This window comes from Cetorhinus maximus, chromosome 23 (assembly GCF_964194155.1).
Source record: "Cetorhinus maximus chromosome 23, sCetMax3.hap1.1, whole genome shotgun sequence".
Lineage (NCBI taxonomy): Eukaryota > Metazoa > Chordata > Chondrichthyes > Lamniformes > Cetorhinidae > Cetorhinus > Cetorhinus maximus.
The window spans coordinates 27,973,333-27,994,231 of record NC_135901.1 but is presented as its reverse complement, the minus strand read 5'-3'; the positions used below and the strand labels follow the sequence as shown (position 1 = coordinate 27,994,231).

At 44.2% G+C, this 20,899-nt stretch overlaps 4 protein-coding genes and 1 pseudogene across 6 annotated transcripts in view; 3 read left to right on the top strand and 2 right to left on the bottom strand.

Moving 5' to 3' along the window:
* LOC144697934 (uncharacterized) overlaps window positions 1-15,659 on the top strand; it is a 43,969-nt gene extending 28,310 nt beyond the window's left edge. Inside the window, exons 4-5 of the mRNA XM_078569894.1 lie at window positions 1,675-2,340; window positions 11,777-15,659. Of these exons, the coding sequence (XP_078426020.1) occupies window positions 1,675-2,340; window positions 11,777-12,127 (1,017 nt within the window). The 3' untranslated portion in view covers window positions 12,128-15,659. The remainder of the gene's footprint in view (window positions 1-1,674; window positions 2,341-11,776) is intronic.
* LOC144696981 (uncharacterized) overlaps window positions 1-20,761 on the bottom strand; it is a 159,756-nt gene extending 138,995 nt beyond the window's left edge. Inside the window, exon 1 of one of the 2 annotated variants that reach the window (XM_078568718.1) lies at window positions 20,683-20,761. The gene's annotated coding sequence lies outside the window, so the exon portion shown is untranslated. The remainder of the gene's footprint in view (window positions 1-20,682) is intronic. The other variant, XM_078568719.1, reaches the window with a different exon arrangement.
* LOC144697407 (uncharacterized) overlaps window positions 1-20,899 on the top strand; it is a 456,361-nt pseudogene that overhangs the window by 81,437 nt on the left and 354,025 nt on the right. The window lies entirely within an intron of this gene.
* The window catches only part of LOC144697301 (uncharacterized), a 273,518-nt gene that overhangs the window by 29,954 nt on the left and 222,665 nt on the right, over window positions 1-20,899 (top strand). The window lies entirely within an intron of this gene.
* LOC144698454 (uncharacterized) lies at window positions 5,352-9,161 on the bottom strand. Its single transcript, XM_078570395.1, has 3 exons — window positions 9,151-9,161; window positions 7,724-8,494; window positions 5,352-5,460 (listed from the first exon to the last, which is right to left on the bottom strand). The coding sequence occupies exons 1-3, from the start codon at window positions 9,159-9,161 to the stop codon at window positions 5,352-5,354; spliced, it is 891 nt and encodes a 296-aa protein (XP_078426521.1).

Genomic DNA, 20,899 nt, shown 5'->3' with positions numbered 1-20,899 from the left:
ATGGTGGTTGGGGAGGGGGAACTATGAGTGGGGGCGGGGCTCCCCTGTCCGCGCGCCTGGCCTGCAGACTGGAACCCGATGACGTCACCGCAGAGCAGAGTGATTTCTATTGGCTGATTCATGCAGCGTCCCGTTTTCTACGTCACAACGACTGAGAGGGGCGTTCCCAACACACTGTCCCATTGGGAGCAATAACACTGGTTCCAGAAGGAAAATACTGCGGATTGGACAACAGCTCAGCGCGGCTGCCGGTCAAAGTCTCTCCCAACCCCACGTGGGCTCGGGCTCCGCTTCCTCATTGCTTTCATACAGGGGATGACAAATGAGGAGATTTGGAGGACCGGAAGGACTCTGGTCCTCCAGCCAATCAGAGCGCGGACTTTGTGTGAATGAAGATTGAGCTTCACACAAACTAAAACGTCCTCCTGTGTCCAACATTTGTGAGTAAAACACTTTCTTTTCTCCCCCTTTCCATTTCTTTTCTCATTCTGGGGAGGAAATTGTTGACTTGCAGGAACTGAAGGGAAAGGAAGTGAATCCAGGGAAGGTGCAGACTCTGGAAAGGTTGGCCCAGGTCTCTCTCTCCCTCTCTCTCCCTTAAAGACATTGACATCCTTTGCTCCCTCAGCTTGACACATTTATTTGTCTGGCTAAAAGGATGGTCTCTTTCCTAATGTTCACAATTAAAGGGGTGGTTTCCCCAGGAGATGGCTGACATTTAAAGGACAATAAATTAACATAGGACAGATATATGCCTAGTGTTGTTATATGGCTGACATTAGATATATTAGGTATGGTTCTTAAATAAAGATCCTTTTTTATTATTTCTAGTCTTGTAGTGCAGGACTGTAGCTATATTATATCTTTACAGTCAGAGAGTCAATACAGCACAGAAGGAGCCCATTCGACAACTTGAGTCCATGCTGACTCTCTGTAGAGCAATCCAGTCCGTCCCATTCCCCCTCTATATCCTTGTTCCCCTGCAAGTTCATTTTCAAATCTTTGATCATCTCTGCTCCCACCATCCTCACAGAATGTAAGTTCCATGTCAAGACCACACACACTACCTAAATAAAGTCCTTCCTCTCATCCCCCATGTATCAAGTAATATAATGCTGTATGTAACAGATATTGCATTCAGTTTTTAGTGTGATAAATATATTCTGTATAGAATCAGTCAGCATGAATCTGTCAATCAGCATGAATCGGCAGCTTCAGGGGAATTTAGAGAGTATATTAGGTAAAGCAGAGTGAGAATGGAGGGAGAGTGTGTGGGATGGACATTTACATCTTTTGGGGAATGAGAGAGGTAAGAATGTTCCATAGAAACTAAAATTGTCTGTTTTTAATTTCTATCCTGTACTAACAGTGATGACTTTTGAAAATTCCTTTTACAGGACATTAGAAGAGGACGATTTACAGACAGAAATCTCAAACCAAACGTCATGTTGAGATGTGACAAGTCACTCAATTCATCAGGACCTGAATATCGGCCTTTGCATCCGGCAGGACAAATGTTTCTCTGTTCTCTCTCCTTCTGAAGTTTTTAAGTATCAGGGTTGCCTGGAAAAGAAGTGAGGCGGAAACACCCAAGTGAGAGGATTCCTATGCACTGACTGTGGGAAGAGCTTTAGTCAGTTACAACAGCCTGAAAAAACATTGCACCATTCACAGCGGGAGAGACTGCACACGTGTTCTCTGTGTGGACGAGGTGTCAACAGACCGTTAAACTTGGGGAAATTACAAAAGGACACCTGGAACATGGAGAAACCGTGGAAATGTGGGGACTGCGGGAAGGAATTCCAGTTCCCATCTACGCTGAAAATTCATCAACGCATTCACACTGGGGAGAGGCCATTCACATGCTTTGAATGTGGGCAGAGGTTCACTCAGTCATTCAACCTGCTGAAACACCAGCGAGTTCACACTGGAGAGAGGCCGTTCACCTGCTCTGAGTGCGGGAAAGGATTCAGTAATCATTCCAATCTGCGGAGGCACCGGCAGGTTCACACTGGGGAGAGGCCTTTCACCTGCTCTCTGTGTGGAAAAAGATTCACTCAGTTAAACAACCTGCAGGAACACCAGCGAGTTCACACTGGGGAGAGGCCATTCACCTGCTCTTGGTGTGGAAAGAGATTTAATAATTCTTCCAACCTGGTGACACATAAGCGAGTTCACACTGGGGAGAGGCCATACATCTGCTCGCAGTGTGGGAAAGGATTCAGTGATGTATCCACCCTGCGGAACCACCAGCGAGTTCACACCGGGGAGAGGCCGTTCACCTGCTCTGAGTGTGGGAAGGGATTCACTCAGTTATCGAACCTACTGACACACCAGCGAGTTCACAAATGATTACAGGGGTTGGATTCTGCTGTTATTGCTGCTGTTAATCACATCCAGGACTGAACCATGTTCATTCTGACACTTGGTGAAGTGGGAGGGTCAGAGGGTTTCTTTTGGCTGGACTGGCTGGTCTCACGACTTTGCTTCCAGTGGGCTGATGCTCTTTGAGCCTGGGAGTGCACATTTCCACTGAAATGATCCACAAAAGCTGATGAAGTACATTTATTTTATCCTGGATAGTAAATAGTGATTGTTCCTACCACTACAGGTAGATCTAAAATAAATACAGAAAGCGTTGGAAAAACAGCAGGTCTGGCAGCATCTTTGGTGAGAGAAACAGAGTTAACATTTCGAGTCCAATATGACTCTTGTCCAGAATTTCAAAGAGGGAGAAATGTGATGGGTTTGATGCTGTTGAGAAAGGAGGGAGGGTCCGGTAGAACAAAAGGGAAAGTCAGGGATTGGTTAGAAGGCAGGCAAGATTAAATAACAAAAATATCATGGAACAAAAGACAAAGGGAGAGGTAATGGATGTAGTAAAGAAACAAAGCATTGGTCCAGAGTAAGTGTTAATGGCAGAATAAAAGACAGCTCTGTCTGAAACCAAAAACATGAAAACAAGATGCAGACTGGCACTTGGCAAAAAAAAAATCAAAACACAGGACAGAGTTGACAGTCTGAAGTTGTTGAACTCAATGTTGAGTCCAGAAGGCTGTAAAGTGCCTCATCAGAGGATGAGGTGCTGTACGTCCAGCTTGTGTTGTGCTTCTCGGGAACATTGCAGCAGGCCGAGGACAGAAATGTGAGCATGAGAGCAAGGTGGTGAATTATAATGGCAGCAACTGGAAGGTCAGGGTCATGCTTATGGACTGAGCGGAGGTGTTCCACAAAGAGGGCAGCAAACAGGGGACAGACGAATTAAAGAGAAACCATTTGGGTCAAGAACATTGTGCACATCCTTTTACTTTGTTTGTCTTTGATCCTCAAGTAATTTTCTGTTTTCTTTTAACAATGTTCTGTTTCATTACCAACCTTTATCAGTAAAAATATTTGATTTTTCTGATTTTTTATCTTGACTCGATTTGAGGGAAAGTGGGTGAGAGGGGTTGGCAGGCTCTTTAACAGAAAGTGAGTCCCTCTAAGGTAATTGGCAAAGGAGCCAGAGGGCGAGATGTGATTTTATTTTTTGACACAGCGAGTTGTTCTGATCTGTCTGAAAGCAGATTCAATGGTATCTTTCCAAAGGGTAAATACTTGAAGGGGAAGAATTTGCAGGGCTGTGGGGAAAGAGCAGAGCAGTTGGATGAATCAGAGTCCTTTCAAAGAGATGGCAGGGGCACGATGGGCCGAATGGACTTCTCCAGCCTGTGAATCTGAGGCTCTTGCTTTTGTGCAGATTAAAGGGGACAGATTTCATTTCAGCCTCTTCCCTGTATATGTATTTAAAGAGACAGGTTTCTGTTCAGCTCTGAGTGACCGATATAACAATGTCTCCACTCCTCTGTATATTTAAACATGGAACAAAGCCTTGCATGGCCGATTATAGTCAACAGCCTTCCTGTAGCTCTCTTTGGACGCAGCAAGAAAGCGTTTGACTGCTTAACAATAGCGGCGTCCCCTGAAAATAATTCAAACACCACAACAAAAACAACCTGCATTTATATAGCTCCTTTAAACATCCCAGGGAGCTTCACAGGAGCGATTATCAAATCAAATCTGACACCGAGCCACTTAGCTCAGATCAATAGTAGCTTGGTCAGAGAGGTAGGTTTTAAGGAGTGTCCTAAAAGAGCGAAAAAGATCGAGGGGCAGAGAGGTTTAGGGAGGGAATTCCAGAACGTGGGGCCCAGGCAGCTGAAGACACGGCCCCCAGTGGTTGTGCAATTGAAACTGGGGATACTGAAGAGGCCAGAATTAGTGGAGCATGGATATCCCGGAGGGTTGTAAGGATGGAGAAGATGAAAGAGAGGGGGAGATTGCGAGTGTGTGACCACATGGTGATTTGAATAAAAGGAGGCCGTGGAGGGATTTGAAAAGAATGGGCCCGAATTTAGCTCAATAAAAATCCCATTCACCTTTACGAGGTAAACCGGGCCCGGTGAGAATTTTAAAATTGAGGCATTGCTTGAGTGGGAGCCAATGTCAGTCAGTGAGTACAGAGGGTGATAGGTGAACGGGACTGAGTGTGAGTTGGGAGACGGGCAGCAGAGTTTCTCTATTGAAGAAAACTGGTCCAGCTCTGTACATTTCCCATCACACAGCTTATGTCTAAGATCAAGCTGATATCATCGCATTCCATTGGGATTGCGCAATCCGCTGATGTCATCACATTCTATTGTATTGATGTCATAAGATGACATCAGCATGTTTGTGATTCCACAATCAGCTGACACCAGACTATAGACTTCATTGGGAGTGTGGGATTAGCTGATGGCTGCACATTGCTTTATCATTGTGCAGGGAGCAGAAACGATCGTTTGTGTGAGTTTTTAAACAGAATTTTTAACTACATGTATAGAATTGATCTTTGGATCTGAAAAATGATCCAGATCAAGAACATTTACCACTAAAATTAAAAATTTGCTAGTGCAAATATATGTGAGTTTTTTGATGACAGTTTGTTATCATTGATTACAATAAATTGTCAGTGAGGAAACAAAGCATTATTTCACACAATCTCTCAATGCTAACAAAGACTTTTAAAACACACAAAAAAGAGACATGTTGTTGAAGTTTTCTGTCTTGCAGTCATCCGGCCAGAGCCAAGAATACAAATGTCAGAGGGAACAGCAACTTACACTGACTGAGAAACAGGGTGTTGATTGGTTGGCACATGGACTCAGATTGGTTGAGGAGTTACCATGGAGAATGCACGAGGGAACAATTGTCCCCCAAGCTTTTGTTTAATTGAAAAGGTGAAATGCCTGGACAAATTCCTTTTGCCTGCAGAGGACTGGGCTCTGCGTATGAATACAAAAGCTTCCAGGATCTGGATCTGGTCAGCATTTTCAACAAATGTCATAGTTTCTTTCTTGGGCCTTATCATATCCAAATCCATCCATTAATTTTTGAGACGTATTACAGACAGACAAACAGGGCTGAAAGTATGCTCTGTATCTGCAAAGCAGAAAAAATAAACACATTTATTAACAGAACCAATCTCCAGATCCAATAACCTGATCTGAAAACTCTGCTCACATTTTGACAACTGTGACACATTCCACCCCAGCAGCGGAGACAATCCACAACATTCAAAAACAATCAACATTCAAAGTAAAGCAAACTCCGAGAATCTAAAAGAAAATAGTCAATTCTCACAATCTCCCAATGCAAACGAATCCCTTCAAAAATTCCAGGATTCAGATCATCGCCAAAAACAAATCAGTTCTTCCACGAGCCATATCCTGTTCGTGTGCTGAGTTTTGTTAAACTCCGTTCATTAGTTTGGGAGATAAATTGTTTACAAACAGAATAACAGGGATGTAAACATTACCTCCGCCCATCTTCAGCGGCAGAGGTACTTTCAGTACCTTCAGCAGCCCCAATGTCTATTCTCAGCCAGCATTACACAGGGGGAAAAGGGCTGGATTCTCAGACCAGCAAGTCAATGCACCCTCTTTAAATGGCCACTTCCCACAATGGATTCAGTGGCCTCTGAAGGGAAGCAGCCTCGGTCCACACTGGGAGTTCCTGCCCCCGAGTCAGCTGGCTCATGCTGGCTCATGCTCCTGCTGGACGATCTGCCTGTAAGGGTAGGAATGTGTGAGTTTAAAATGAAACCTGCATTTATATAGCGCCTTTCACCACCTCAGGGCATCTCAATGTGTGTTTCACTGCCACAGAAGCTCTTTCTGAAGTGTTGTCACTGCAGGAAACGTGGAACCCAATTTGTGCAGAGCAAGATCCCACAGACAGCAATGTGATGATGACCAGATCATCAATTTTTACTGATATTGTTTAAGGGATAAATATCAGTCCCCAGGACACTCCCACTCCTGCTCTCCTTCCAATTATGACCATTCAGTCTTGTACATCTACCTGAGAGGGCAGGCGGGACCCTCGGGTTAATGTCTCACTCGAAAGATGGTCCCTCCGACAGGACGGTTCTCCCTCAGTACTGGCACCGGCAGTGTGGGCGCTGGATTATGGGGGCTCGAGTCTCTGGAGTGGGGATTCGAACTCCACACCTCCTGACTCAGAGGCGAGAGTGCTAGCCACCGTCATGCCGTATGGAATAGAATCAGCGAGCTGGTGTTCTAGAATCATGGAATGGTTCCAACACTGAAGGAGGCCATTCAGCCCATTGTGTCTGTGCCAGCTCTCTGCAACAACAACTCAACCAAAGCCACTCCCCTGCCTTTCCCTATCACCCTGCCAATTTCTTCTCTTCAGATAATTATCCAGTTCTCTGTGGAAAAACATGAATGAATCTGCCTCCAGGTCCTTTCATCCGTGGTATCACTCTCATAAATCTCCTCTGCACCCCCTCGAACTTCACATCTTTCCAAAAGTGTGAGGCCTAGATATCGGGTTCCATTCTAGAGGGACAGAATTGAAAAGCAGGGAGGTTATGTTCAACTTGTTTCGAACCATGGTTAGACTACAGTGGGAGTACTGTCAACATCTGTGATCTCCATTTAGACAGATGAAATGGAGGCACTGGAGAAGGGGCAACAAAGATTCACAAGAATAATACCAGGAGTGAGAGCATTTGACCCTCAGGAAAGGCTGGGGCTGCTTTTCTCAAGAAAAGAGAAGACTGAAGGGTGACCTGGTGGAAGTCTTTAAGATGATGAAGGGGACCAATAATCCAATAGGGATTTCATGAGAAACCTCTTTACCCAGTGAGTGGTGAGAATGTGGAACTCGCTACCACAGCGAGCGGTTGAGGTGAATATCATGAATACATTTAAGGGGAAGCTAGAAATGAAGAGAAGGATATGCTGGTTGGGGGAGATGAAGAGGGGTGGTTGGAGGCTCATGTGGAGCATAAATACTGACAGAGACTGATTGAGGCGACTGGCCTGGCCCTGTGCTGTGGACTCAATGGAACAGAGACAAATGTATTTATTTTAGATCTACCTGCATTGTTAGGGAAGACACCATTTACTGTCCAGGATGAAATAAAGGTCCTTCATCAGCTTTTGTGGACCATTTCAGTGGAAATGTGTACACCCAGGCTCAAAGAGCATCAGCCCATTGGAATCAAAGTTGTGAGACCGGCCAGCCCAGCAGAAAGAAACCCTCCGACCCTCCCACTTCACCAACTGTCAGAATGAACATGGTTCAGTCCTGGATGTGATTAACAGCAGCAATAACAGCAGAATCAAACTCCTGTAATCAATTGTGAACTCGCTGGTGTCTCAGCAGGTGGGATGACGTAGTGAATCCCATCCCACACATGGAGCACGTGAAGGGCCTCTCCCCAGTGTGAATGCGCTGGTGGGCCATCAGTACCTGAGAGCTTTTGAAACAACTCCCACAGTCAGAGCATTTAAAAGGTCTCTCATTTGTGTGAGTGACATGGTGTGTCAGCAGGCTGGATAACTGAGTAAATCCCTTCCCACACACAGAGCAAGTGAAAGGTCTCTCCCCACTGTGAACTCGCTGGTGCCTCTGCAGGTGGGATAACTGAGTGAATCCCTTCCCACACTCAGAGCAGGTGAACGACTTCTCCCTGGTGTGAACTCGCTGGTGTGTCCGCAGGGAGGTTGACTGAATGAATCCCTTCCCACGCTCGGAGCAGGTGAATGGCTTCTCTCCCGTGTGAACTCGCAGGTGGATCTGCAGCATGGATAAGTCGGTGAATCCCTTCCCACACTCAGAGCAGGTGAATGGCCTCTCCCCACTGTGAGCTTGCTGGTGCCTCAGCAGGGCGGATGAATCACTAAGACCCTTCCCACACTCGGAGCAGGTGAACGGCTTCTCCCTGGTGTGAACTCGCCAGTGCCTCAGCAGGGCAGAAGTATGACTGAATCCCTTACCACACACTGAGCAGCTGTATGGTCTCTCTCTGGTGTGAACTCGCTGGTGTGTCTTCAGGTGGGATGAAGCAGTGAATTCCTTCTCACACTCAGAACGGGTGAATGGTCTTTCCCCACTGTGAAATCGCTGGTGTACCAGCAGGTCGGATGACTGAGTGAATCCCTTCCTATACTCAGAGCAGGTGAACGGCTTCTCCCTGGTGTGAACTCGCTGGTGTGTCCGCAGGTAGGTTGACTGAATGAATCCCTTCCCACACTCAGAGCAGGTGAATGGCCTCTCCCCAGTGTGACTGCATCAATGAGTTTCCAATGCAGATGGGGTCAGGAATCCCTTCCCACAGTCCCCACATTTCCACAGTTTCTCCATGGTGCACGTATCCTTCTGTCTTTCGAGGTTCGATGCTTTCAGGCTGTGTAACTAGTTAAAGCTCTTGCCACAATCAGTGCATTGGAAACACTCTCACTCCGGTGTATGTGTCTCAGGTCCTTTCCGGTCCCTCTGATGTTTGAAACATTTTGAAGCAGACAGAACCGGCAAACATTTCTCCTTCTAGATTCAAAGGCCGAGGATATTCATATTATGATGAATTGAGTGATTCTGGCAGTGCTTGGCATGATGTTTGGATTTCAGATTTCTGTCTGCAAATGCTCCGCTTCTAATATCCTGTGAAAGGAGTTCACAAAAGTTATCACTGACAGTACAGCATAGTAATTCAGAACAGACAAGTCTAGTTTCTATGGAACATCCTTTCCTCTCTCGTTCCCTAAAAGCTGTAAATCTCCGTCTCCCACAAACTCTCACTCCATTGTCACTCTGTTGTACCTCATGTCCATCCTCCCAATTCTCCTGAAGGTGCTCACGTCTGCTTGTCCAAAGATTTGAGAATCTTTCTATAACTGTATTTACTGACAGTGGTGGAAGTGGAGACAATCAATTATTTCAAAATGAAATTGGATGGACACTTGAAGGAAATAAACTTGCAGAGGAACGGGGATATAGAGGGGGTATGGGACTGACTGGATTGCTCCACAGAGAGTTAGCATGGACTCGAGTTACTGAATGGACTCCTTCTGTGCTCTAATGACTATGACTGGAAATATATAACGTAGATACAATGCTATATTACAGCACTAGAAATAATATGTCAACTTTATTACAGAACCATAAATTATATATCTAATAAGTACCAGTAAACAACACTAGAAATATCTCTGTTCTATGTTAATTTACTGTCCCCTTAAATGTCAGCCATCTCTTGGGAAAACCACCCCTTTAATTGTTAACATTAGGAAAGAGACCATCCTTTTCGCCAGACAAATAAATGTGTCATGCTGAGGGAGCAAAGGATGTCAATGTCTTTAAGAGAGAGAGAGAGAGAGACCTGGGCCAACCTTTCCAGAATCTGCACCCTCCCTGGATTCACTTCCTTTCCCTTCAGTTCCTGCAAGTCAACAATTTGCCCCCAGAATGAGAAAAGAAATGGAAAGGGGGAGAAAAGAAAGTGTTTTACTCACAGATGTTGGACAAACACTCCTTTCAAGTGAAGCAGCATTTCACTTGCACTTCCCTCAACTTAGTCTAATGCATTCGTTGCTCCCAATGTGGTTTCCTCTACATTGGAGAGACCAAACGCAGACTGGGTGACCGCTTTGCAGAACACCTTCGGTCTGTCCGCAAGCATTACCCAGACCTCCCTGTCGCTTGCCATTTCAACACTCCACCCTGCTCTCATGCCCACATGTCTGTCCTTGGCTTGCTGAATTGTTCCAGTGAAGCTCAAAGCAAACTGGAGGAACAGCACCTCATCTTCCGACTAGGCACTTTACAACCTTCCGGACTGAATATTTAGTTCAACAATTTTAGATCATGAACTCTCTCCTCCATCCCCACCCCCTTTCCGTTTCTTCCCCTTCCTCTCTCTTTTTTCCAATAATTTATATAGATTTTTCTTATCCCACCTATTTCCATTATTTTTAAATGTATTTCCACCCATTGTTTATCTCTATCTTTTAGCCTTTTGAGTATTCCTTCACCCCACCCCACCCCCACTAGAGCTATCTGTACCTTGTTTGTCCTGCTTTCTACTCTTAATTAGCACATTCCTTTAGATAATATCACCACCTTCAACACCTCTTTGTCCTTTTGTCTGTGACATCTTTTGGTTATCTCCACCTATTACTGGCTTCTTGTCCCAACAACCCCACCCCCCCACCCTTAAACCAGCTTATATTTCACCCCTTTCCTATTTTTACTTAGTTCTGTTGAAGGGTCATGAAGACTCGAAACGTCAACTGTGCTCTTCTCTGCCGATGTTGCCAGACCTGCTGAGTTTTTCCAGGTATTTCTGTTTCTGTTTTTGAGTTGCCGTCAGCCGGTTGCCTGGAAACCTTGGCTCGAGGAGGGGGAGGTGGAGGGGTAACAATGGGTGGGGGCGGGGCTCCCGTGTCCACGCACCTGGCCTACAGACTGGAACCCGAGGACATCACCACGGAGCAGTGATTCCAATTGGCTGATTCAGGCAGGGTTCCATTGTGGACGTCACAATGCGGAAGTTGGAGAATGAGCTTCAGACTAAAACTTCCTCCTGTGTCCAACATCTGTGAGTAAAACACTTTCTTTTCTCCCCCTTTCCATTTCTTTTCTCATTCTGGGGGCAAATTGTTGACTTGCAGGAACTGAAGGGAATGGAAGTAAATCCATTATGTTGTAAACATATTTAGTCCAGCCATATAGATATACATATATATATATGGCTTGCAGACTGCATTTTCTGGTGTATTGTGTCCAGGACAGGAGGCAGAGAGCCTGGATCTGTCGATGAGCATGAATGAGTGAACATTTCTGTTTCTTTCAGCCTGCATGATGATTTCAGATCCCTGTGTTCTGGATAGGAAGCGGTATAGCATGGATCTGTCGATCAGCATGAACAACACCTTCAGGAGAATTGGGAGTGTGCATATAAATCCAGCAGATTGCGAATGGAGGGAAAGTGCGTGGGACCGAGATTTACAGATTTTGGGGTATGAGAGAGGAAAGATTTGTTCCAGGAAACTAGAATTGTCTGTTCTGAATTTCTGCCATGCATTGACAGTGATGACTTTTGTAAATAACTGTTGCAGGATATCGGAAGCAGATGATTTACAGACAGATACCAGACAACGTGACAGAGTGACTCGATTCAGCAGGACTTGACTATCAGCAGCCTTGAATCTAGGAGAAAATTTTGTCAGTTCTGTTTGCTTCAGAAGATTTTAAACATCCTTGTGACAGAAATAACATCAAGACACACACACCCGAGTGAGAGTGTTCCCGTTCACTTACTGTGGAAACAGTTTTAACCAGTTACACAGACTGAAAAATATCGCACTATTCACAGAGCGGAGAGACCGTACATGTGTTCTGTTTGTGGGTGCGGCTTCAACTGATCATCGAAAAAGAGAGACACAAGGACATCCACACCATGGAGAAACCGTGGACATGTGGGGACTGTGGGAAGGGGTTCCTTTTCCCATCTGCTCTTGAAACTCATCGACGCAATCACACCGGGGAGAGACCATTCACCTGCTCTGAGTGTGGGAAGGGATTCACTCACTCATCTGCCCTGCTGACACACCAGCAAATTCACACTGGGGAGAGGCCATTCACCTGCTCTGAGTGTGGGAAGGGATTCAGTGATGCGTACTACCTGCCGACACACCAGCGAGCTCACACTGGGGAGAGGCCGTACGCCTGCCCTGAGTTTGGGAAGACATTCACGCAGTCATGCCACCTGCTGAGACACCAGCGAGTTAGCAAGTGATTACAAGGGCTGGATTCTGCTGTTATTGCTGCTGTTAATCACATCCAGGACTGAACCATGTTCATTCTGACAGTTGGTGAACTGGGAAGGGTGGATGGTTTTAATTTCATTGAATTTCAATTGAACCCCTTCAGGATCTTAAAGGTCACCCTTCAGTCTTCTCTTTTCTGGAGAAAAGCAGCCTCAGTCTTTCCTGAGGGTTAAATGCTCTCAGCTATGGTATTATTCTTGTGAATCCTTCCTGTCACTTCTCCAGTGCCTCTATTTCCTTTTTCTAAATGGAGATCACAAATATTGACATTACTTCCAGTGTAGTCTAACCATTGTTCGAAACAAGTTGAACATAACCTCCCTGCTTTTCAATTCTATCCCTCTAGAATGGAACCCTAGATCTGGGCCCTACAGTTTAGGAAAGATGTGAAGTTCTTCGAGAGGGTGCAGGGGAAATTTACAAGAATGGCAACGGGGATGAGGGACTTCAGTTCATTGGAGAGACTGGACCAGAGTCAACCTGAATTTAAACAAAGCTTGGCAATTAACTGTCAGTCATCAGTTAATTGGTGCATTATCCATGGCAACACCTCTTCCAACTAGTGTCCACTTTCCCTCCAAGCAGCACTCTCTTCTCACAAAGCATAAATTGTTGTTCCCTTTACATTCGGTATTCTTGCGAATGTCCTGATGAGTGGAAGATGAAAAGCTTCGACATCTCTTTTTTCAGCAATTACTGCTTTAATTAACTACCAGTCAGTAACAGATGATTGAATAAGTAGTCGGCCTGAACTGAGTTACAATTAATGAATCAATAATGAATCAGTAGTTGAGTAAAAGACTTTGAATTTTATTTTCTGTAAACATGTAAAATCTTAATTGCTTGTATGTAAAGAATGTGCAGTGATGATAAATGTACTGGCAAGAGAGACCTTCAACCTCCGATTAGCCTCAACATTTGAATCTGTATGAATAAGGGATGGTATAGAATCAGATAAAGGGATAGTATGAAACAGTTCTATTGTATTCCTGTCTAAGATAATGAGAGAAGGTGGTGTAAGTAATTGGGGATCCAATTAAATTAATCTAGTAACCAAACTGACCAATTGTCATGTTACAACAGGCCCAACTCTGACGTGAGGTAATGGTCACTTTGGGGATAAAAGTAGAGGTTCTGAAGGTCTCCCTTGCTAGCTAAGTACTGAAGACTCCCGAGGCCGAGTTCCAAGGAAATTACTGTCAGAGAAGGAGCCAGACTCCCGAGGGCAAATTCCACAAGAATTACTATCAAAGAAAGAGCCAGAGAGTTTTATGCTTCCACAGACTGATCACCCACATGAAGTTATAAAAGTCAATGTCTTAAAGTTGTTAAGTAAACATTTTTATTTTAATAAACTTCTTTTAAAATTTACTATCCAGAGAATTCTGCCTTTGCCTTAATTGGTTAAAATCTTGTCTGAACCAAAGTGAATTTATTAAATGGCAAGTTGGGGGTGGCTGAAATCAATTAAATTACAGATAACAAGATCAGGTGACATAAATTTTAAATTTAAAAACTTGCCTTTATATAGCACCTTTCACGTCCACAATACACCCCAAAGTGCTTTACAGCCAATGAAATACTTTTGAAGTGCAGTCATTGTTGTAATTTAGGAAGCGTGGCAACCAATCACACACAGCAAGATCCCACAAACAGCAATGTGATAATGACCAGATGATATGTTTTTGGTGATGTTGATTGAGAGATGAATATTGACCAGGACACTGGAGAAAACTCCCCTGCTCTTCTTCAAAATATTGGCCACAGGATCTTCTAAGTCCAAAAGAAACAGGAGATGGGGCCATTGGGTTTGTGTCTCATCCAAAAGGAAGCAGCTCCCACAGTGCAGCACTCCCTCAGTGCTGGCACTTGGAATGTTGGATGTGATTTTTGCTCTCGGGGCTCTGGACTGGGACTTGAACCTTCTGACTCAGAGGTGAGAGTGTGAGCCACAGCTGACACATATTAGAAACATATTTTCCAGGACAATATTTTCGTTCACAATATGGAAGGACACAGCATTATCAGTGGATTTGGAAGCTGACCTGGGTTTCTTTTAAAAGGGTCAATAGTTTAGCTTTGGGCTGGGAGCAAGCATGACTTTTCCAAGAAATCACCTGACCAGCAGGGTACTTGAGGGGGAAAGAAGTGTTTGCTTGTTTGCACTGCACTTATTTACATGGATGGGGGAAAGAAACTGGTTTAAAGACAAAGGCGAGTAATTTACTGGAAACCACATGACAGAGGTGAGCTTTAAATTTTTAACTTGCTTTTTTTAAATTCAGTTGGGACTGAATGGAGAAAGTGAAAAGCTGCCATGCTCACATTCTCCTCGTCTAGCCACAAGTAGATTGGTTAACAGTATCCAGCTAAGAATCCTCATCTCGGTGGAAATTGTCTGTCTTTGGAAAACGAGAGGCTGAGAGGAGAAGGATTGATCCAGCTCTACTTTCCTCCACGCCGAAGCTCCAGGGATCTACTGGAACTAGGGTTCTGTCTTCACATGAGCGAATTCAAGATCAACTGTCTCAAAACCTTCCAGTCTTTATCCTATTTCTTCATGAAATCTATTCTCCAAAGCCCATCTCTGCAGAGACCCTGTCTGTTTGTCCTTAGTTTGTGTGTGACCTGGAGTATTTTAAATGGGATTGATAGTTACAATTCCAGATTATAATTGCCTGTTAACCAGTTCTTGCAAATTGTTTTTAAAAATATTTTTTATATAATAAATCAATCATTCTGAGTTTATTGAAAGAATGTGCTTAAAGGCTCTTTTATCCTGGTCTAACAGTAGCAAAGGTAAATCACTGGCCATTTTGGTGAGTGAATTAAACTTTTAAATTAATGAACAGATAAAACTAAAGGAAATGACCAAGGGGAAAATGGGTATTGGATTTTGTTCTGAATGAAATAGCCCTTTCTGGGTCCAAAATCCACTCTCTAGGATTGTTCATTGAATTTTGTTCTTCAGTTTCAGTTCTCATTAGGATTACTGCAAGTTTGAAATTGGTTTAAAAACAGGGAGAAACTAACTGGAGAGGATGAGTATCACACTGAGGTTGGGGGAATGCGTAGAGTTCTGATCTCTGTCACTCACAATGACATCACTGCGTGAAGTGGTAACACTGAGCATGCCCCACGTTGGCAGCAAACGCAGCCACAAAAAATAGATCCAAACGGAGGACAGAGTTGATGGTCTGAAGTTGTTGAACTCAATGTTGAGTCCAGAAGGCTGTAAAGTGCCTCATCGGAGGATGAGGTGCTGTTCGTTCAGCTTGTGTTGGGCTTCTCAGGAACATTACAGCAGGCCGAGGACAGAAATGTGAGCATGAGAGCAAGGTGGTGAATTATAATGGCAGCAACTGGAAGGTCAGGGTCATGCTTGTGGACTGAGCAGAGGTGTTCCACAAAGAGGGCAGGGAACACGGGACAGACAAATTAAAGAGAAATCATTTGGGTCCAGAACATTGTGCACATCATTTTACTCTGGTTGTCTTTGATCTTCAAGTAATTTTCTGTTTGTTTAACCATGTTCTGTTTCATTAATAAACTTTTATCAGTAAAAATATTTGATTTTTCTGGACTTTTCATGATTAGATTTATGCACTTCAGGGAAAGTGGATGAGAGGGGTTGGCAGGCTCTTTTACAGAGAGTGAGTCCCTCTAAGGTAATTGGCAAAGGAGCCAGAAGGGGAGATGAGAATTTATTTTTGACACAGCGATGTTAGAAAATGGGGGTCAGGGGGTCAATTAACTGTTTACCCCTTTTCCCAAACTCTGAAATGATTCACAGTGATAACCCATATTGGTGACAGTGGTTAGATTTTATTCAGTATAAATAAGACCTTACACATGCTCATGTCTGAGCAGTAGTATCAAAGTGCAGCAGCATTACCATTACACTCTGTGTAGAAGCACCATCTCCACGTAAATGCTCCCTGGTCTGCCCCAGATGCCATGGCACCAGTCAATGCAATATGTAAAACCTCTACAAATCTCTGTGCTCGGGGAATCCCTTCTGATACTTTTTTACATCACAAAGTCTATGGAGACTGATTTAATCGAATCATTGCCGAGCTAACATTTGAATGGATCAATTACAAAACCTGTCATTGAACCATCTGTACTCGCCCAAGCCACGTCAAACTCTCAAACAATTGGCTTCCCACGCTCCGTCCCCAGTACAGAGAGTCAGTATTCCAAACCACAATTTCCGATCCTGTCACCTTTCAACTATCCTCACCCAGAGAGCAATCACAACAGGAATAAAAACAGGAGAACTGTAACAATCAAATTAAAAATCAATGCACAGCCAGTCATAGTTTTTAATTCAGTGTCCACTAATTAGCAAGAACACCTGAAGTAGGGGGTCCCCCGGGATTCTTACAGTCCACACCTTGAGAGGGAGGAGAACTCTCTCTCTGACCCCTCACTCAATTTCACTCTGTTATTTTCTAGTTCTGTTCTGGCCCCGCCAGGGGTAACATCTGCTCGATCTTTTCTTCTCCTGAAGGAGCGCCGTGAGTTCTAGGTTACTAGTACATAAGGACGTATGCTTCCAGCTACAGATCAAGCATGGATGTAAAAGATTCTCCAGCTCTCTCCTTACCCTGTCCAACTTGTGGAGAGTTCTCACTCAGTATTATTTCTCCCAAGCCCTTAATTGTCCCAACCAAAATGTTTATCTGTTACTTCAATTTTACTTATTTTTTGACCATGACCAATGTGTTTTAAAGTTTTAAAGTTAGTTTCTCTCTGGAGTGTGTATCAGTGCCTTGATGGTGTCAAAATGTTGTCTCATTCCCCTGGCCACATTAACCATTTGATGTCAGGCTGTTTGTCAAGTATCTGTATATGTTTGGGACCCAGTCTTCAGTCCACTTCACCATGAATTTACGCGTGCTATTGTCTTCACATGTAACAAATCACATCTGCACACTCACACCGGTATCCCAATGTCAGGCCACATATTCTGAACTTTCAGGTGTGCTTTATCAAAAGATCAAAGTGAGTGTCTGCCTTTGCTTATCTCTCCCCATTATGGTCCTGATATTTCAGTGTTGGCCAGGCTGTCAAATGTGGTTTTCTTTTTTTTTAAATCATTCTCAAAGGAAACAAATATTTCCAAGATAAGATATCAAATTATTCATCTGATCTCCACTTTCTTGCCTTTCACTAGAATGTAGGTGGATACCAGATTGATATATTCCACTGAGCGACACCCAAGGTGAGTCATTCCAATTCCTTTACTGTCCAGTACAATATATTCATAATATTTTCAAAACAGAAATTCACCATTCACATTTGATGTCAGGCATGAACATATTTTATTTTTGATGTCCAACTGGGGTTGTTCTCCTTGGAGCAAAGGAGGTTGAGGGGAGATTTGATAGAGGTGTACAAAATTATGACAGGTTTAAATAAGGCAGACATTCGCTGATGGTACAAGGATGAGGGGGACAGAGATTTCGGGTTTTGGGCAGGAGATGCAGGGGGATGTGAGGAGGAACATTTTTACACAGCGAGTGGTAATGTCCTGGAACTCGCTGCCTTTGAGTGTGGTGGAAACAGAGGAGATGAGCGAAATTGAAATGAAATTGGATGGGCACTACAGGGAAATAAACTTGCCAGGCTATGGGGATACCACGGAGCAATGGGACTGACTGGTTTGCTCTATATAGAGCTATCATGGACTCGAAAGACAGAATGACCCCATTTTCTTCCCTGATGACTCAATGATCAAAAGAGAACATTTGAAGCTGCTGCAATCTCTCCAAATAACTGAAGTCCCTCACCTCTGGTGCCATTTTCGTAAATCTTCTCTGCACCCTCTCTAAGAACTTCACATCTTTCCAAAAGTATGGGGCCCAGATATAGGTTCCATTCTAGAGGGATAGAATTGAAAAGCAGGGAGGTTATGTTCAACTTGTTTCGAACCATGGTTAGCCTACACTGGGAGTACTGTCAATATTTGTCATCTCCGTTTAGAAAAATGAAATAGAGGCACTGGAGAAGGGGCAACAAAGATTCATAAGAATAATTCCAGAACTGAGAGCATTTAACCCTCAGGAAAGGCTGCGGCTGCTTTTCTCTACAAAAGAGAAGACTGAAGGGTGACCTGACGGAAGTCTTTAAGATGATGAAGGGGATCAATAAACCAATAGGGATTTCATGAGAAACCTCTTTACCCAGTGAGTGGTGAGAATGTGGAACTTGCTACCACAGTGAGTGGTTGAGGTGAATCGCATGAATACATTTAAGGGGAAGCTAGATACATACATGAGGGAGAAAGGAATAGAAGGATGTGCTGATGGGGGGAGAAGAGGGGTGGGTGGAGGCTCATGTGGAGCATAAATACTGACAGAGACCAATTGAGCCAACTGGCCTGGCCCAGTGCTGTAGACTCAATGGAACAGAGACAAATGTACTTCTTTTAGATTTACCTCCAGTCGTAAGAAAATCATTACTTACTATCTAGGGTAAAATAAATGTACTTCATCAGCTTTTGTGGATCATTTCAGTGGAAATGTGCACTCCCAGGCTCAAAGAGCATCAGCCCACTGGAAGCAAAGTCGTGAGATCGGCCAGACCAGCGGAAAGAAACCCATCGACCCTCCCACTTTGCCAAGTGTCAGAATGAACATGGTTCAGTCCTGGATGTGAATAACAGCAGCAATAACAGCAGAATCCAACTCCTGTAATCATTTTTGAACTCGCTGGTGTCGCAGGAGGTTGCTTGACTGATTGAAGCCCTTCCCGCACACAGGACAGATGAACGGCCTTTCCTCTGTGTGAACTCGCTGGTGAGTCAGCAGGCTGGATGAATCTCTGAATCCCTTCTCACACTCAGAGCAGGTGTACGGCCTCTCCCCAGTGAGAACTCGCTGATTTGTCCGCAGGCCAGATGAATCACTGAATCCCTTCCCACACGCAGAACAGGTGAATGGCCTCTCCCCAGTGTGAACTCGCCGGTGTGTCTGCAGGTTTGATAACTGACTGAATCCCTTCCCACACTCAAAGCAGGTGAATGGCCTCTCCCCGGTGTGAGTGCATCGGTGAATCTTCAGCTTAGATGGGGATCTGAATTTCTTCCCACACTCAGAGCAGGTGAACCATCTCTCACCGGTGTGAACTAGTTTGTGCGACATTATGTTGGATAAATGACTGAAACCCTTTCCACCCACAGAGCAGGTGAACGGCCTCTCCCCAGTGTGACTGCGTCTATGAATTTCCAGCTCAGATGGGCATCTGAATCCCTTCCCACAGTCCCCACATTTCCATGGTTTCTCCATGGTGCAGCTGTCTTTGTGTCTCTCCAGGTCCAACGGTCAGTTGAAGCCTCGTCCATGCACAGAACATGTACAATGTCTCTCCTCACTGTGAATGGTGATTTTTTTTTAGTCTGTGTAACTGGTGAAAGCCCTTTTCACAGTCAGTGCACTGGAAACATTCTCACTCGGGTGTGTGTGTCTTGGTGCTTTTCCAGTCACACAGACGTTTAAAACTGATTGAGGCTGACAGAGCAGACAAACATTTCTCCTTCTGGATTCAAAGGCTGGTGATATTCAGGTCCTGATGAAATGGGTTGCTCTCTCAGATCTTGATGTGATGTTTACATTGAGATTTCTGTCTGCAAATCCCCTTCTGTAAAAGGTGTTTACAAAATTCATCACTGTCAGTACAGGACAGAAATTCAGAAACAACAATTCTACTTTGTATGGAGAATTCTTTCCTCTCTCATTCCCCAAAAGCTGTCAATCTGTATCCCACACACTCTCCCTCCGTTCTTACTCTGCTGCACCGAATGTGCACCCTCCCAATTCTCCTGAAGGTGCCGATTCATGCTGATCAAAAAACGCATGCTCACTGACTCCTGTGAAAATGAAAATTCTCATACAAGTATATTTACTGGTGAGAGATACAGGGGGAATGCGAGGAAGAACTTTATTTATTTAGCGCGTGGTCACGATCTTGGACTTGAGTTTCCAAATGGACTCTTTCTGTGTTGTAATGAAGGTAAGGCTGGAAATATATAAGGTAGCTCCTGTACTATATTACAAGACTAGAAATAATAAATGAACTTGAAGACACAGCCAAAAATATATTAAATACGTACACACCTACATATATTAAAAGACTAGAAATAATAATAAATGTACTTTATTCCTGAACCATAAATATCAAGTCTAATATGTACCATATTACAATACCAGACATATCTCTGTCCTATATTAATTTCCTGTCCCCTTAAATGTCAGCCATATCCTGGGGAAATCACCCCTTTAATTGTGAACATTCAGAAAGAGACCATCCTTTTAGCCAGACAAATAAATGTGTCAAGCTGAGGGAGCAAAGGATGCCAATGTCTTTAAGAGAGAGAGAGAGAGAGACCTGGGCCAACCTTTCCAGAGTCTGCACCCTCCCTGGATTCACTTCCTTTCCCTTCAGTTCCTGCAAGTCAACAATTTCCCCCCAGAATGAGAAAAGAAATGGAAAGGGGGAGAAAAGAAAGTGTTTTACTCACAGATGTTGGACACAGGAGGAAGTTTTCGTCCGAGTGAAGCTCAATCGTCATTCAAACAAATCCTGCGCTTTGATTGTCTGGAGGAGCAGAGTCCTTCCGGTCCTCCAATGAATCCCATTGGCTAAAACAAAAACAGAATTACCTGGAAAAACTCAGCAGGTCTGGCAGCATCGGCGGAGAAGAAAAGAGTTGACGTTTCGAGTCCTCATGACCCTTC

Bases quoted from the DNA above. Each gene is read 5' to 3' on its own strand.
- LOC144698454 (XM_078570395.1), bottom strand. The intron at 5,461-7,723 runs GTCATCCCACCT...TCTGCTTTGCAG, and splicing joins TGTGGGATGGGATTCACTAC to ATACAGAGCATACTTTCAGC.